The 18,872-nt window shown below is 33.7% G+C and overlaps 1 protein-coding gene across 4 annotated transcripts in view; it reads left to right on the top strand.

Moving 5' to 3' along the window:
• Tinc (transmembrane protein tincar) overlaps window positions 1-18,872 on the top strand; it is a 122,972-nt gene that overhangs the window by 92,406 nt on the left and 11,694 nt on the right. For all 4 annotated transcript variants that reach the window (XM_083051093.1, XM_083051254.1, XM_083051009.1 and 1 more), the window contains 3 exons: window positions 16,477-17,082; window positions 17,431-17,618; window positions 17,987-18,177. In XM_083051093.1, coding sequence (XP_082907219.1) covers window positions 16,477-17,082; window positions 17,431-17,618; window positions 17,987-18,177 — 985 coding nt within the window. The remainder of the gene's footprint in view (window positions 1-16,476; window positions 17,083-17,430; window positions 17,619-17,986; window positions 18,178-18,872) is intronic.

Below are 18,872 nucleotides of genomic sequence, written 5' to 3'. Positions count from 1 at the left end.
ACATTGAGATATCGCAAATCCGCTTGCGCAGTCTTCTTTAGAATCGTTTGTAGTTGTTTGTAGTGATTTTCCTTTCGTTTGTAGTTTAACGGTTCAAAAGTTATAAACAATTGTTTATAACTTTTGAACCGCTAAACGGGAGGAAAATCACTACAAACGATTCTAATGAAGACTGCGCAAGCGGATTTGCAATATCTTTAAAATTAACAAATTTACCTCTTGGACGAATAAACAATTGTTTATAACTTTTGAACCGTTCAACTACATACGAAAGGAAAATCACTACAAACAACTACAAACGATTCTAAAGAAGACTGCGCAAGCGGATTTGCGATATCTTTAAAATTAACAAATTTACCTCTTGGACGAATAAACAATTGTTTATAACTTTTGAACCGCTCAACAACAAACGAAAGGAAAATCATTACAAACAACTACAAACGATTCTAAAGAAGACTGCGCAAGCGGAGTTGCGATATCTCAATGTCGGGTGCGAGTCATTTAAATAATTTGTTTTATTTATTAATTGATAAAACTACAAACGAAATTATTGTTACTACAAACAACTACAAACGAAATGCTATCATTTTCCGTTATAAAAAATTAATTTTTAAAAAGTCGGGTGCTAGGTTAACATAGCTCACACGACGTATAAAACTCTTACCGTTTGATGTTTGAAATCGGGGGGGAAAAAAAACAGAAAGTTTTATATCATATAACATCATGTATATATGAGCGTTTCGACAAAATTATTTAACAAATCTCGCTCGAATGAGTCATATTATACCTGCATATAATATGCAATATAATGTACATATGCAATAATAATGAGAAAGTGATTTTTTCCGAGTCTGGCGATTAATCAGGGATAGAAAGTAGCACTGGTCAGCCGATTTCAGTGATTATCCGTCCGATATAAGCGACAATAGTAACGCGTCCGAACTCTTTTCATCCCTACACGCTTTTATTCCTCGTTCGAATAATTTCGACATATATCACGATAATAGCATTAATAATGTTATCATTTCTTACAATTTTTTTTAATTTTATTTACAAATTTTTTTAAATAATAAATTCTATTGATAAAGTAATAAAATATTATTCGCACACGACGAGCTATGTGAACCTAGCACCCGACTTTTTAAAAACTAATTTTTTAAAACGGAAAATGATAGCATTTCGTTTGTAATTGTTTGTAGTAACAATAATTTCGTTTGTAGTTTTATCAATTAATAAATAAAAAAATTTTTCAAAATGACTCGCACCCGACATTGAGATATCGCATATCCGCTTGCGCAGTCTTCTTTAGAATCGTTTGTAGTTGTTTATAGTGATTTTCCTTTCGTTTGTAGTTGAGCGGTTCAAAAGTTATAAACAATTGTTTATTCGTCCAAGAGGTAAATTTGTTAATTTTCAAGATTTTTCAAATCCGCTTGCGCAGTTTTTTTTAGAATTGTTTGTAGTGATTTTCCTTTCGTTTGTAGTTTAGCGGCTCAAAAGTTATAAACAATTGTTTATAACTTTTGAACCGCTAAACGGGAGGAAAATCACTACAAACGATTCTAAAGAAGACTGCGCAAGCGGATTTGCAATATCTTTAAAATTAACAAATTTACCTCTTGGACGAATAAACAATTGTTTATAACTTTTGAACCGCTCAACTACAAACGAAAGGAAAATCACTACAAACAACTACAAACGATTCTAAAGAAGACTGCGCAAGCGGAGTTGCGATATCTCAATGTCGGGTGCGAGTCATTTAAATAATTTGTTTTATTTATTAATTGATAAAACTACAAACGAAATTATTGTTACTACAAACAACTACAAACGAAATGTTATCATTTTCCGTTTTAAAAAATTAATTTTTAAAAAGTCGGGTGCTAGGTTAACATAGCTCACACGACGTATAAAACTCTTACCGTTTGATGTTTGAAATCGGGGGGGAAAAAAAACAGAAAGTTTTATATCATATAACATCATGTATATATGAGCGTTTCGACAAAATTATTTAACAAATCTCGCTCGAATGAGTCATATTATATCTGCATATAATATGCAATATAATGTACATATGCAATAATAATGAGAAAGTGATTTTTTCCGAGTCTGGCGATTAATCAGGGATAGAAAGTAGCACTGGTCAGCCGATTTCAGTGATTATCCGTCCGATATAAGCGACAATAGTAACGCGTCCGAACTCTTTTCATTCCTGCATGCTTTTATTCCTCGTTCGAATAATTTCGACATATATCACGATAATAGTATTAATAATGTTATCATTTCTTACAATTTTTTTAAATTTTATTTACAAATTTTTTTAAATAATAAATTCTATTGATAAAGTAATAAAATATTATTCGCACACGACGAGCTATGTGAACCTAGCACCCGACTTTTTAAAAACTAATTTTTTAAAACGGAAAATGATAGCATTTCGTTTGTAATTGTTTGTAGTAACAATAATTTCGTTTGTAGTTTTATCAATTAATAAATAAAAGAAATTTTTTAAATGACTCGCATCCGACATTGAGATATCGCAAATCCGTTTGCGCAGTCTTCTTTAGAATCGTTAGTAGTTATTTGTAGTGATTTTCCTTTCGTTTGTAGTTTAGCGGCACAAAAGTTATAAACAATTGTTTATTCGTCCAAGAGGTAAATTTGTTAATTTTCAAGATTTTTCAAATCCGCTTGCGCAATTTTCTTTAGAATTGTTTGTAGTGATTTTCCTTTCGTTTGTAGTTGAGCGGTTCAAAAGTTATAAGTTATAAACAATTGTTTATTCGTCCAAGAGCTAACTTTGTCAATTTTTAAGATTTTTCAAATCCGCTTGCGCAGTCTTCTTTAGAATCGTTTGTAGTTGTTTGTAGTGATTTTCCTTCCGTTTGTAGTTGAGCGGTTCAAAAGTTATAAACAATTGTTTATTTGTCCAAGAGCTAACTTTGTCAATTTTTAAGATTTTTCAAATCCGTTTGCGCAGTCTTCTTTAGAATCGTTTGTAGTTGTTTGTAGTGATTTTCCTTTCGTTTGTAGTTTAGCGGCACAAAAGTTATAAACAATTGTTTATTCGACCAAGAGGTAAATTTGTTAATTTTAAAGATATTGCAAATCCGCTTGCGCAGTCTTCTTTAGAATCGTTTGTAGTTGTTTGTAGTGATTTTCCTTTCGTTTGTAGTTTAACGGTTCAAAAGTTATAAACAATTGTTTATAACTTTTGAACCGCTAAACGGGAGGAAAATCACTACAAACGATTCTAAAGAAGACTGCGCAAGCGGATTTGCAATATCTTTAAAATTAACAAATTTACCTCTTGGTCGAATAAACAATTGTTTATAACTTTTGAACCGCTAAACTACATACGAAAGGAAAATCACTACAAACAACTACAAACGATTCTAAAGAAGACTGCGCAAGCGGATTTGCGATATCTTTAAAATTAACAAATTTACCTCTTGGACGAATAAACAATTGTTTATAACTTTTGAACCGCTCAACAACAAACGAAAGGAAAATCATTACAAACAACTACAAACGATTCTAAAGAAGACTGCGCAAGCGGAGTTGCGATATCTCAATGTCGGGTGCGAGTCATTTAAATAATTTGTTTTATTTATTAATTGATAAAACTACAAACGAAATTATTGTTACTACAAACAACTACAAACGAAATGCTATCATTTTCCGTTATAAAAAATTAATTTTTAAAAAGTCGGGTGCTAGGTTAACATAGCTCACACGACGTATAAAACTCTTGCCGTTTGATGTTTGAAGTCGGGGGGAAAAAAAACAGAAAATTTTATATCATATAACATCATGTATATATGAGCGTTTCGACAAAATTATTTAACAAATCTCGCTCGAATGAGTCATATTATACCTGCATATAATATGCAATATAATGTACATATGCCATAATAATGAGAAAGTGATTTTTTCCGAGTCTGGCGATTAATCAGGGATAGAAAGTAGCACTGGTCAGCCGATTTCAGTGATTATCCGTCCGATATAAGCGACAATAGTAACGCGTCCGAACTCTTTTCATCCCTGCACGCTTTTATTCCTCGTTCGAATAATTTCGACATATATCACAATAATAACATTAATAATGTTATCATTTCTTACAATTTTTTTAAATTTTATTTACAAATTTTTTTAAATAATAAATTCTATTGATAAAGTAATAAAATATTATTCGCACACGACGAGCTATGTGAACCTAGCACCCGACTTTTTAAAAACTAATTTTTTAAAACGGAAAATGATAGCATTTCGTTTGTAATTGTTTGTAGTAACAATAATTTCGTTTGTAGTTTTATCAATTAATAAATAAAAGAAATTTTTTAAATGACTCGCATCCGACATTGAGATATCGCAAATCCGTTTGCGCAGTCTTCTTTAGAATCGTTTGTAGTTATTTGTAGTGATTTTCCTTTCGTTTGTAGTTGAGCGGTTCAAAAGTTATAAACAATTGTTTATTCGTCCAAGAGGTAAATTTGTTAATTTTCAAGATTTTTCAAATCCGCTTGCGCAGTTTTCTTTAGAATTGTTTGTAGTGATTTTCCTTTCGTTTGTAGTTGAGCGATTCAAAAGTTATAAGTTATAAACAATTGTTTATTTGTCCAAGAGCTAATTTTGTCAATTTTTAAGATTTTTCAAATCCGTTTGCGCAGTCTTCTTTAGAATCGTTTGTAGTTGTTTGTAGTGATTTTCCTTTCGTTTGTAGTTTAGCGGTTCAAAAGTTATAAACAATTGTTCATTTGTCCAAGAGCTAACTTTGTCAATTTTTAAGATTTTTCAAATCCGCTTGCGCAGTCTTCTTTAGAATCGTTTATAGTTGTTTGTAGTGATTTTCCTTTCGTTTCTAGTTGAGCGGTTCAAAAGTTATAAACAATTGTTTATTTGTCCAAGAGCTAACTTTGTCAATTTTTAAGATTTTTCAAATCCGTTTGCGCAGTCTTCTTTAGAATCGTTTGTAGTTGTTTGTAGTGATTTTCCTTTCGTTTGTAGTTTAGCTGTTCAGAAGTTATAAACAATTGTTCATTTGTCCAAGAGCTAACTTTGTCAATTTTTAAGATTTTTCAAATCCGCTTGCGCAGTCTTCTTTAGAATCGTTTGTAGTTGTTTGTAGTGATTTTCCTTCCGTTTGTAGTTGAGCGGTTCAAAAGTTATAAACAATTGTTTATTTGTCCAAGAGCTAACTTTGTCAATTTTTAAGATTTTTCAAATCCGCTTGCGCAGTCCTCTTTAGAATCGTTTATAGTGGTTTGTAGTTGTTTGTTTTAACCGCTGAACTACAAACGAAAGGAAAATCACTACCAACAACTACAAACGATTCTAAAGAAGACTGCGCAAGCGGATTTGCGATATCTCAATGTCGGGTGCGAGTCATTAAAAAAATTTTTTTTATTTATTAATTGATAAAACTACAAACGAAATTATTGTTACTACAAACAACTACAAACAAAATGCTATCATTTTTCGTTTTAAAAAATTAATTTTTAAAAAGTCGAGTGCTAGGTTCACATAGCTGAGTTGTGCAGTGTATTTTTTTTTATTTTTAATTTACAGATATCTCTAATATTACATATTAGAGTTAGAGAATTAGAATATATAATATTAGAGATATCTGTAAATTGAAAATAAAAAAGAAAATTCTCTGCACAATTCTTGATTTTTATTTATTAATTATTCCCTTAAGAAAAAAATATCTTTTTTCCATTAAAATATCGCAACCTTATCGATAATTTGAGATTGCACATTGTTGCAGTAATGACAAGATGCTTTACGATGATATTTCAAAATGAAATGCCCAATTAAGTTTTAAAGAATCTCATCACATCTTGATGGAATTATCATTATCTTAATTTATAATGGTCGTTTAAAGATTCTCTTCGTCGCGTGTTTGCAGATATTTTTTACAGCTATTTTACAGATATTTCGCTATGTTTATAATTTCTTTAATTTCGATTATCTCTCGAAGAATGCTTCGCACTTAGAAAAGTATAGAGGAAAAGAAGAAGCAAACAGCATCTTCTGACAACAACAAAGACATTCATTAGAGTATCGTGCAAAGCTGTATATAAAATGCAAGTTCGACAAGTCAGAATGAAAAGCAAACATCTTCTTTTACGTATATTCATCTTCTATAATAGAAGCTCTTTCTCGGTATACGCTTTACATACTGTTATTACAACTTCTTCATGTGCAAGCTTGCGAAGTCTTCTGCACGACATCATTTTCACGCCTCTTTATTAGAAAATATATTATTCAATTAATTTTATTTAATCCAGCATTTTTTCATTTAATTAACTTAATCTCGAAGATTAGAAACTAATGTCAAATAATAACTGCCTTCTTAAAATTTTTGAAGAAGAATATATGAACTTTAACTTTTAAACATAAAAATAAATATGAAAAGAATTGCGAGAGAAAATAATACCTAATATAAATATTATTATAAATAAATGATACACACAATTCACACTCAATCCATTTACAAGACTATTGCATAATGCATACACGAGATAAAATCGATAACTCTTACATGGTATAGCCATTATTTATAACTAAACGCTTAAATAATAGCCAAAATTTGGAATGGAAATCAAATCGTTCATCCAATAGCGATATATATCTGCCACACCTGCTTCGATCTTTCTGCCAGAGGGAAGACAAGCGGATAACCGACGGCTGTTACTCTTGCATACACATCTGTAGCTGCGCGATTTCCGTCTGTTAAAGTGAAAACCCATGTTATCATTATGTTCGATCCTTTTCTAGCACTCGCACCATAGCGAGAAAACTTTCGACGTGCTTTTCCGCTCGGAATCTCTCAATCGATGAGATCTCTGGTCAGTTCTCTCGGTAGCGTATCCAATTTTCCGTGCAGATATCGACTGACGGATTGATTGATTCTAGCGAAACTCGAGAGAGGATTTCTCGAACGTAAACCCTCTCAGTGTGAACAGGATGGCATCAAAGTTTGCTCATTATACCTGTTGCTAATGGGGATCACGCGCTAATGATTTGCCTGCTAGAAACTTTAAAGGATCGTGAAAGGTGAAATTCCTTCGTTTCAGTAAGGTCGATTAGATTCAAGAGAAGAGAAAGATAGAATCATCATAAGATGGATCAAACGTATCGGAATAATTTGAAAACTTTGTAAAAGTTTGACTATTCATGCACATAACATTTTCCGTTAAGCAAGAATTTCGAGTGTATCTATATAATTAGTCTCTACTTGAAAAATAAACTTGTAGAAAATTAAGACAAGAGGAAATAATTATGCAAAATTGAATTTCATGAAAAATTGCGTTCACAAAAATTTTTATTTCGAATAAGAATTAATATTTTAAAATCTAACAATTATTTTATTTTTAGCTATAGATGTTTTACTAATAATCTAATGATATTTTATGTAAAAAATAATACCCGATAATTTCCTGAGAACGTTATAAATAAAATATTTATAATTATAAAAATTATAATTTATATAATTATAAATATTATAATTTATAACGCTACGCTCTCTTCCAAACTGCATCATATCAATAACGCAAATTATAGTTAATATAATTTTAATAGATTGTTAATGTAATGTTTTTGAGAGCAGATAACATGATCGTATTTCCCTTATGTGATAATACGAAATAAGATAGGAAAATCTATTATGCGACTCTAGATCATCTAACATTTGATTCTATGAAAGCTTAACAATATTTGTGCTATGCGATTCGATAGCAAACAACCCGTGCAATTTTTAATAGCTTGCCAACTTAGTTTTCTAAACTAGATAGAGAGGATGACGCGTATATTTATTGCGCGCGCGATGAAACGCGGAAATATATAATATGATGAAAATAAATAGTCACGCAATTTCAGGACGTGGAACTTTAGATAATAAAATCTCGCTGTACCACTTAATGATCGCAAACAAAATGAGAACGCGTTATAAGCCGGGGTATAGACCTGCGGCTACCGGTCTGGCCTCTTGCAATCATACGGATGGTGTGTTTGAATATCAGAATAAAGAGGTGCGGGCGGAGTGACGGTCGTGGATATTTCTCGACAGTCATAAATATTTAAGCGCCCCTCCAATTCCCCCCTCGTAAATGTATGGATGAAACATTGCGCGCCATAAAACTTTCGAAATCACACTGAGGGAGGTAGCCCCACAGAGTGTCTGTTGATTTTATAAACAAAGAAGTTGTCAGACAATAACTGGCAACGCATTTTCTTATGACATTTATAAATTCAACGCGCGAAAAATAATACGAAGAATTAAGTGAAATTAAATGAAATGATATGCAACGAAATATGAATTTTCAATCAAATGTAAATTTTGCATCGTAGAAATAAAAATTTGCTTCATATTCTATGATATTCTGGATGATGTAGTCTATGCTCTGATTCCAGTATTATCTAAGATCTAAACAAGCACGAGCACACGCCATCGACACAGATTCCTGATACTGAAAATAAAATTGTTGGCACAGAGAGACCACAAAACGCACCTAAGTCACGCGGTATGAAAATAAGCGTGAACCTTTCAAGTCAATATTAAAATTAAAATTGCGCATATTTTTTTTAAATCTTCGCATAGGAATCTAAATCGGATCTCACAAGTTTACAAGATCTCCCATAATAAAAGCGATTTCGGTTAAAATTTTATTAATCTTCCCCTGTCACCAAGTTTTCTCAAGTTTCCATACTTTGATCCCTCCTTTCGCTAATAATCTGACGGAGATAAATCTTTTATCTTTTTTTTTTTTCCTTTCAATGATAATATCGAAAATAAGGTAACTTCCAATTTTAACTGCGTTATCGCCGCGAAAGTTTCGCGCGACGAAGAGAGGCGGACGGGGATGTAACAGGGTAACTTCGTCCTGGCTACGTCCTCGCTCGTGTATTGATCGGTCAGGTGTGTGCATACAGTTTGCTGCAGGATTTCCCGTTCGTAAAATCCCTCCTCTCCTTGAACGCCCCCGTCTCGTTTAAACCTTTGAAAGCTCGCGGCGATTCCTGTCCTGTTTCCCTCGCGGAGAATTGATGCAATTTCACAACGTAACTTGCATCAATGATTGACTGCTTTTTCTCGTCTACATAGAGAATCTTCAACAGCCTTCTCTATCGCAAAAAGTATCGCAAAAGTAGTTATATGATTTTAAATTTAGTTATATACGTTTATATATTGACAATTTATATGTAAAATAATATAGAAAAATAGTTAAATAATTTTCTAATTATAAATATACAGTGAACGATTATAAGATGTTATGATTATTTTACTGAATCAGAGGAACACAAAATACCGACGAAGGCTTCAACAAAAGAGCATTGTTTTAATGCGCATACATTGTGTTTAGTTTCGCATTAAAATAGCATTAATTCTCTCATGCAAAATATTTGCATTTGTGCCTTTGTCTTTTCAAATGGATGGAATATATTACCATAATAATTGCAAGTAAAATGCAATGCTTAATAAAATTAATAAAATGTCATGAGCATGATAAATTATATTTTGACCAAAAAATAAGGTACATTTATATTGTATAAATGGATATTGTTGAGTTGTGTCTGTCTTCTCGTGCGCGGACGACAATAAATAGATATAATAGCTGTTAATTTTAAAGGAAAAAATTGATATAAATTAATAGGTATATATATTATTAAATTCTTAAATCGGCGAAAACAAATTTTTAAAAAATAAAAGCAATAGAAGTGTAAATAATTCTGATAGCTTCCAATACGATCGTTTATAAAGACATGTTCTCCGAGAGAAAAATTCTCTCATAAGACGTCGGAGTCGTGGATGAAAAATTTCAATAAGCAACTGCAGCTGTCACGAATTATAAACGATTTCTCCCTCCTCTCTCGTGCACTCGCGAGGCGGAAATAACGTGTGCAGAGCGCAGAGAGAGAGAGAGAGAGAGAGAGCGAAGGGACAACCGCACAAGAACCGAGGAAGAACGTTTCAATGGGATACCATCGTTCTCTGTCCTCCGGTTCTCCTCTTCACTTCCGTCCCCTTCTCTATAACTCGCTGATTCTGTTTGCCCTACGCTGTCCCTTGCGGGGTTGATTGCAGCGAGCCGCCTGACGGCTCTATTCCACGCACGTTGACCATAACCGAATTAGCGCGTAATTAGTTTACATAAAATTACGCCGACCGAGTCTGCCCTTTTCCTCCCGCGTGCATCTTGCATCCGTTCGCATCGCGCCTTCCGCTCTGCACCGTCTTCCGGATGGACCGGTCGGTTGATTACATCTACAGAGGGGCGGAAGGGGGAAGAGCACCTGCCTATCGCGGTCGACACGCTAACACGTTCGAGAGCCTATCGCCCAGCTTGCTACGCAATTTCATTATCGATGATTTAGTTGCATCCCGTACGGGGTGTTGCACCGCGCGGCCGGAAGTGCCGGGATATGCCGGTGGTTTATGAGCTGTGTGATGTTTGCTCGCGTGCAAGCGGCAAAATCGGAAATGTAATTGTCGGCGATCATGCCAGACTGTGTATGTACATCTTTGTTTTTAAATGTTTGCAGCTTTATTTCGAAAATACCAATTTTTTCTTCCCCTGTTATATACAAAACTTCACGATGAATCAACAATATAAACAAAAAGATATTAATACGAATAAACAAATTTCGACATTTAGATTTTGCTTTTCTAGAATTACATAAATGACATTTATTTATAACAGCCTTTATATTATTTATTAATAATTCTTTTTTTCAGTAAAAATAGAATATAATTAATTCTTAATATTTCTCTTTTTAAATAAATAATAATAAACGTTTTTTTCTAAATAACGTCGCTCTATATAATAAACATTATTTTTATCAACAGCTTTAAATCACGTAGGTCTATTAATCGGATTATTCATATTTATATCTAATCATATGCGCGATAACGATACGTAATTTGCGTATCTTTCATACCGCAAGATACATATGTGCATCATGTGTATGCACATACAAGCGCGTTTGCGCGGTGCAAGTGCATCTCCCCGAGATGCGCATCCCATATTCATAGACTCGAACGCAAAGCGCAACATATTTCATGGGCAATTCCTACAGCATCCGATATACTGTAAAATATGCATGCCTGTTATCATTACCGTTCTGCGCGGACGCATCACACCGAACGATAATGCCAATAACACGCTTCAACGATATTCGCGTTATACGTCTTGATGTGAATAATTTTTTAAAAATCCGCGAATCTCGCAAAAAATCACCACGCTGACATGCAAATATCCCTTTGTGATTTTACATTTATTGTGAAGCCCAACACAACATGGCGAATATAATATAATGCATGTCATATTCTATTACCTACTTCTCAATCAATCAATTCTCCATTGATGAACGAGAAGATGACTATTAAGAACATTGCAATTTTTCATTGCAAAGGTGCTCGTATAGCGTTTAAAAAAAAAAACAAAGCAGGTAATGACATATGCGACGAGGTGCCACCTCACGGCCTTCGCCCTTATGGAATAAGTGACGCATCCTTGCGTAAATGCGTCGTCGACGAGAAGTCATTTCGCTGTATGGACGTACGATCGGTCCGTTATAACGCGAATGGCACGACACTTTTGTCTACCGAACTGGAATACCGAGTCGGCGCGATAACGCCATTACAAAGGTCACTGTCGTGACCCTCCTCCCTTTCCTCCGTCGACAACGAGAAGAGCGGGTGGGCTGACTGGGGTCAGGGGTTGCCTACAACTTGCCAGCAACCACCCTCCGCGTCTCAACGTCGCTCTCTTCTCTCTCCTATATTCATGAACTTGAACGTGACCGTTAGCGGCAAGTCATATCCGGCTTGCATACGCGAACGGAAGAAAGATTATCCTCGTCCACCAGAATCTCTCGCGATTCCGAGCAGCGTCGGCAGCGAAAAAAATTTCCTCCCGGGGGTTTAACTGTTTCTACATTTTTTCGAGCATGATACAAAGTGTATTCTTAACTACACGATGTTAATTATATTTTATGTATATCATAGCAAATGTATTTCAATGATTTCAAAGATATTATTTTGACTGTTAATTAAAAGAGGTTTTATTATAATGCCTGAAGGTAAAATAATTTAAAATATTTTTATCAAAAATTTCATTGTGACACTTAAAAATTAAAGAGACATGCTTATACTTTAATGTGTGATATACTTGTTACATTCATAGCGTAACGTAACGTAGGTTTGGATCGATGATTGTCTAATTATGTAGTTATATTTTTAAAAAAGGATGTTTAAAATATGCATTCTTGAGATGAACGAATAGAGATGAATTGCGAAAGACAAGATTGCGCAATAAGAAATATAATATATATAACGATAAAAATAATAATTTAGAGAATAATTTTAGAAGCAACACATACAAAATTTAAGAAACCTGAACCTGAACGTGTTAATATTTCACATAGATGACAGTACTATAACATTTATAAGAGATATATATTGTCTTCTTGCATTTTATTATTGTTTACATATTTTCTTTTAAATCAATACAATTTAAAATGCGAAGTCGTCGACGACACCGAGAAAATAAAATCGACAAAAAACGCACGTATTGCTGTTTTAATAACGATCTATTCATTATTATATGATTATTCTGAGTAATATCAACATCTTCTATATTTTTCCAAGCATCTTATAAATAGCGATGTTACATAAATACAGATCACATGTGCTCGATACTGCGAGGCACATATTGTCATAAAGATACAATTCCGCGTATCTAAACAAACACAGGTGATTTAAAATAATGAAAATTTTATTGGAAAGATATAAAATGCTGGAAATGTTGTGCGGTTGACACGTGCGGTTTTGTAAGCCATTAAACATACATAATCAACCATTTAAATATGCCCATCCAAAAATGCAAATTTTATTGCTTGCGACCATTATTATATAATTATAATATGAGTACAATTACATGCACGAATTGATACATTCATAATGAGATTGTATTATCCGCGCGCAGTCGATTTATATACAGAAAAATTTTTGTCCACGCCCGCATTGAACACGCAATGTCAACCGATACGCATTTTAATTAACCAAAGAGCTTCACCTCGCTCACCACAACTAAAAAATAAATACTTAACTAACTGCAAGTCCCAGATTTATTAAATTTTCGCAAGAGTATTGTCAATTGTCATGTAACAAATATGCCTGCGATATTTAATAGCTGTAACTTTTATAACAGAAAACTGTTTCGAAAGTCTCTATCTGAGAGGAAGAAGAAGTCAGTCTGAAAGGACGAAATTGTTCTTCCTCTTCAAAAGTCATGAGGAGGAACAACTATACTTCGTCCTTGCTATTGACGCATCTCGGATATGTGGTAGAGTAACTTCGAATAAGAGACGGGATTTCTGCTATAGATCTTTCTACGTGCTTTATTGTAAGTTTAAAAGTTGAAACAACCTCTTGAGCCAAAGTGTATAGTAGTAGGTTTTTATCCAATTCCTTCGAAACTGGAAAAACTAGAAAAAGCCACGAGAAAATTGTTGTCGTTATTTAAATACAGTTTAGTCACACACGCGCAAGTTTTTCTCTTTCGTATATTTATAGCGTCATTATTTTTAATTACTTGTGACTATAATATATTCGTATTCGTTTTTATAATTGTACAATTTTGTGCAATTAATCATTGCCCAAGGTAGCATGCGCCGCTACAAGGAAGGTCAAGTGAAAGCGACGTAATCTGACTTAAAGCTGCAGGATACCCGCATTTTTGTCCTTCTCTCGGCTTAACCCTTTCCTACGTCATCCCTGGCGGGATTAAAGATACCGAGAATGCGGAACCTCGACGGTGGGGGACGTCGGAGGTTGAGAGAGGTTTAATCCCCCGGCTGTAATTACGCTGTATATTCCGGGACTAAAAATATTTCGAACTCTGAAGGAAAAGGGACAGACGCGCGCGGTCAGGATGTAAGGGACGGTCAATTAAGCGCGACTTTGTAACTTTGACTAGATTTCCCGCGTGATTTTCACTCTCTCGGTGCTCGTCATTGTATTGTTCATTCGAGAGAGAATCGTACTCACAGACGAGGATGGAATTCACGCTGGCTTTAGTCCGCTGAATCTGACACAACTTGCAAAATTTAAACGTGTCCATAGTCTTAAAATTAATAAGTTTAATATGTATAATTTAAACTCTATAAGAGCAAAATCGTGGAACAAACTTAACGAATAATTCTTTTTATAATGTTATTATTGTTATATGAGATGAAATTAAAACTCAAATTAAAACAATAACAGAGATTTCGCACAGGTTCGATAATCATAGCGTCTCTTTTTTCACGTCTAGCCAGATTACAATCTCTTGGACGCAAAAAGAATTTATTAATTTCATTATCCAATGGCACATTGGCGGAAATATAATTAAAATGTAATTATTCAATGTGAAAGGGCGGGTTGCCCCGAATATTGTTGCAATATTACATTCGCACGAATATTACGTCAGACGGCAAAGTTTCGTTGAGGGCTCATTAACTAAAACCAATTACTGAGACGGACAGATTTAATTTTCCACGGACGGTGAAATTAATTCAATGCCATTTTCATATTTCTCATGTATGGGATATTAGCACGATGAATTTCACGCAAAAAGGATCAGTCCAATCAATGATAGACGATCATACATCGGGTAAAGTACCTCGTTTAAGATGCATCGATAAAATATCATATTCTTTTATCATAGAACTAAAAAAAATAGTTGTGTATTATTACAAACATATAAAAATCACAAAATGTTACACATTTTCTTTCTTTAGTCTTTAAAATTATTAAAGTATTATTGGATGCTATTATAGCAGTTATATATTAATAAAGCATGTATAGTAATTATCTTATATTTTCACATTATTCACATCAAAAGTTTTCATAAGATATCCGGTTTTTTATGATTTAAATATTTTTTTGAGATAGTTTTATATTTTATCAATTGTGTGAAATTTATATATATATATATTTTTTTTTTTGAGGTAAGCTGATGGCTTATAAATACACGAAAAAAAAACTTAACTAAATTAATATACGCTAACAGATAATATAACATGTACGACGTACTTGTAGAAAATCTGAAAATGATTATATGATTATATCAAGGAATCAATTATGAATTTGATACAATTATGAATTCAAAGCTTTATGAATTTTAAACAGATATATTATAAAATATGTTTGTGCTTCTTTTTAAATGTTATGGCTGCTAAATACTAAGATTTTGTTCTGCAGTTTATTTTGTTCAATGGAATCAATAATAACCGCGCGAAAGCGATTAAAAGCACCTAAAAACGGTAGAAAAGAAAATCAAACCAATAAAGAACAAATCAAGACAAAAACGAAACTTAAGAGTATCTAAGAAGTGTCTTACGATAAATCGCGGTGAGAAAAAAAATTTTTTTACCAATGCAGGAAAAAGAGAGAAATAAATTGTACCAGACAGGAAATCGATGTATTGATATTTTCTTTCGCACTTCAACATCTATTCAGAGTTTTTTCACAGACTTCCGCGAAAACTGGCTAGTGAAAGTTTGATGAATACGAGCAAATGAGAGCAAAATTTTTAATTACAAAATTTATAAGCATTGCATTAAAAGAAATTAAATCTAATTATTAATTACGTTATATAAAAATTAAGCGAGCGTTCTCAAAATTTATAATTAAATAATGTTTTCTCTACATTATATTATATATTATATATTATAAATAAATCTCTACATATAATTTTATAATTATCATTATTCTATTAATTATAATTATTGATTGGCATTTAATATTAATAACATTTAAGTATGAATAAAAAGAATTAGTTAATAATCGCGCGCATTTAATTATAATATTTTCGTTAATATTTATTTATTCGCGCGAATAAACAAAATATCTAGTGTTGATTAACCATAATTATATCAAATACTAATAGAAACTGATGGTCGATACCATGACGACACTTATCTCTTCTGGAACACTCCGCGACGAGTCTCTTCGAGGGTCACTCGATCGAAAGAACGCTTCGTGCTGTCATTGTCCCTTTTCAAACTCACCACCGCTTTACTGTATGCAATAAAGCCGGTTATAAAGGATATCGCAACAAAAAATCTCGTTCGCTCAAGTGGCCAAAGGATAATTGAATTGAGTCTGCGTATCGTAAAAAATTGAACGATCTGGAAAGTCCCGCAGCTATGCGTTAAGAGATAACTCAAGCACGTCAAAGTTTTACAAGTAATGCATATTATTGAAAAAAAATTGTGAGAAATTAAATAAATTATAATGAAGAGTACTAAGATACAAATTAACAAAATGAGATTGTCAAGCAAAAAAATTTTTTTAAATATATATGTATGTATATGTAAATAAAAACCTCAAGAATAATTACATAAAATTTTATAATATGTTGTACTAACACGAAAGTTCTTTATTATTATTTTATGCTGAAACAAATATTTTATCATCTCATGTTACAGACGCGATATGGAGAACCGACCTAGATTGGATGGTGATACATCGTGATCGTCTGGTATTGCTAAGCTTCATGAATCCTATCGGCAACTTGAGCACCCTGACAGGTCCGATAACTCCTCAGCCTTTCATAACACTAACTCCGGAAGAAGGCATTAACGAGAACGATGAACTTACTACCCAGACACCTGGTGTAACAAATATGGCGCTTCCTGATGTTGTTGAGACTCGTACTGGAGAGACAACCACCACGTTTTCGACTATTATCCATCCAATCGTCACAGATCCACCTTTATCCAAAACTACCTCAAGCTCTGGTACAACTTCTAGCAAACCCACTACGACGAGCACCGAAACGACTTCAACAACTTCGAGAACAACACTGTTCCCGAAGAATAGCACCGTAAGACGTTCAACGGCGAGGCCGATCACTAGAAACGGCAGTTTGAAAGGCAGATCGAAGGCGAAGAATCTCACGAGGATATCCACTACAGCGAGACCTTTTAGAACTGCCAATTCGGGAAACATGACGGCTCAGAGCATGTCGTTAACGATGAACAGTCTGGCGGATCTCGATCATCCCGAAAATTTGAATCTGGAACTTCAAACAGGTAAAACGATCTACATATCATATTGCAACTTTATCGCTTTTTATCCCTTGGAAAATATTTCGATTGGAAAAATACAATATTTTCGAACAACAAAATTAATAAGGAGGAAATGATAAAACATTTCATTTCATCACGATGGTCGCATAAAAAAGTCATGAACCTATTAACAGAACAATGGCAATTGAAAAAGAGCGGTGCATATTTTTTTGTAATGACTTATAAAATTTTCGCACTGGAGTCACAGATTTGACTTTCCATGCGCCGTGTAATGGGGAATAAATATCGCGGAAATATGCGCTCTTGTAAAAAAAAATGAGATTTATACACTTGGGGTACTTGGTTTTTCAGCCGAATCATACGGGCCGATTACCCTGGAATATCTGAATTACGCCGCCGCACTCGGCGTCTACTCGGTAAGATATCCCGCCGTCTTCTGGTCGTGCAACAAAGCATTGGGTACAATTTTCAGTCTGCAGCTAGTCGTGAATTCAGCGCAAAGTCTCCTGGCTTATGCCGGAATGTCCGTCCTTTATAAGGTAAGCAATGCAAAGTATTCAATGCCAGTTAAAACTCGCAGGAAACTTTACTAACGTCTCAATTCGTTCTTCTCGCGTATACCAGGAAATTTATAGTAAAACTTAATAAAACGTTAAGAATTCCGAGAAACGTTAAGAGTCTTAAGAAATATATTACGAAATATATTAAGATGTCTGCGTCTTAGCTAAAAGACTTAAGAAATCGACGAACAAAATTGAAGAAAAAAAAATTATAAAAAAATAATTAAAAAATATTGAAGAGAAAAAAAATACATTTAGTGTGTATTAAATATCGCGCTCTTTAGATATTTGTTTTCTCGCGTTTCTCGCGCTAACGATATCTTCACAAAATGTATACGTATTTTTAGGTTCAAGTGGTAGGTGCCTTAAAGGTCCTGCCGTTTCTTCGGCATCGCACCGTAGCGACGAGTACAATTTCGACAATATTCGGAGACTCTTACTTTCTGCTGGACCCTCCGGTAACTCTCGTACTCTTCGCCCTCTCGTCCTTTCTCGTGCTCTGCTCCAGCATGGTCATGTATTTCTACGCCCACGGCAGGTAAATATTTAGCATGTTATACGAGAGCTTACTCAACCCTATCGATTAAACTCTGGTAGAGATTACCTGCCAGGCTCTTTCTTCTGCGAAGAAAATTATCTGGCCCATCTACCGTTATCAGATGAGAGTAAATAAACGAGTTCATGCTCTCTTTAGATTATGGAAGGATTATCATACCAGGACCAGACGCTTATCAGTTAATTTCATTTTTTTCGTGAAACATTTTTAAATTTTATTTTTAAATGTAGAGGCGTATTTTTATTACAGTATGATTATACTTTCCTTGAAAAAGTCCATGTGTTTCATGCTTCAGTATTTTACCATTGAACGCAAAAACAATGCATTTTTATCGCGGAATTTAACGACCTCGTAATTTTTGCGTTCCAGTCGGCATTTATTTGACTTGCTAATACGCTAATTTGCAACACTTGAAATAACACTTGAAATACGTACGCACGAGACAAGCGTGCCTTCCAATACTATTGTTATTCAGTATAAAACTCAATAGATTCTTCTCTTAATACTTTCCGATCCTTCTTTCTCGGCTTGCCGTATCATACAACAAAGGATAGCAATTAACAATCTCGGTACCGCAGGATATCTCTTTACTGGCTTTGTCTTTGAAAGAGGAAAAGTTTCAATTTAATTCAAAAAATTTTAAAAAATAAAGAAACAAAGTCTGCGCTACATGGAAG

Source organism: Prenolepis imparis, unplaced genomic scaffold (genome assembly GCF_030444845.1).
Source record: "Prenolepis imparis isolate NDT839.2.m4 unplaced genomic scaffold, iyPreImpa1.0 SCAF_1, whole genome shotgun sequence".
NCBI classification, from domain to species: domain Eukaryota; kingdom Metazoa; phylum Arthropoda; class Insecta; order Hymenoptera; family Formicidae; genus Prenolepis; species Prenolepis imparis.
This window is presented reverse-complemented; position numbering and strand designations above follow the sequence as displayed.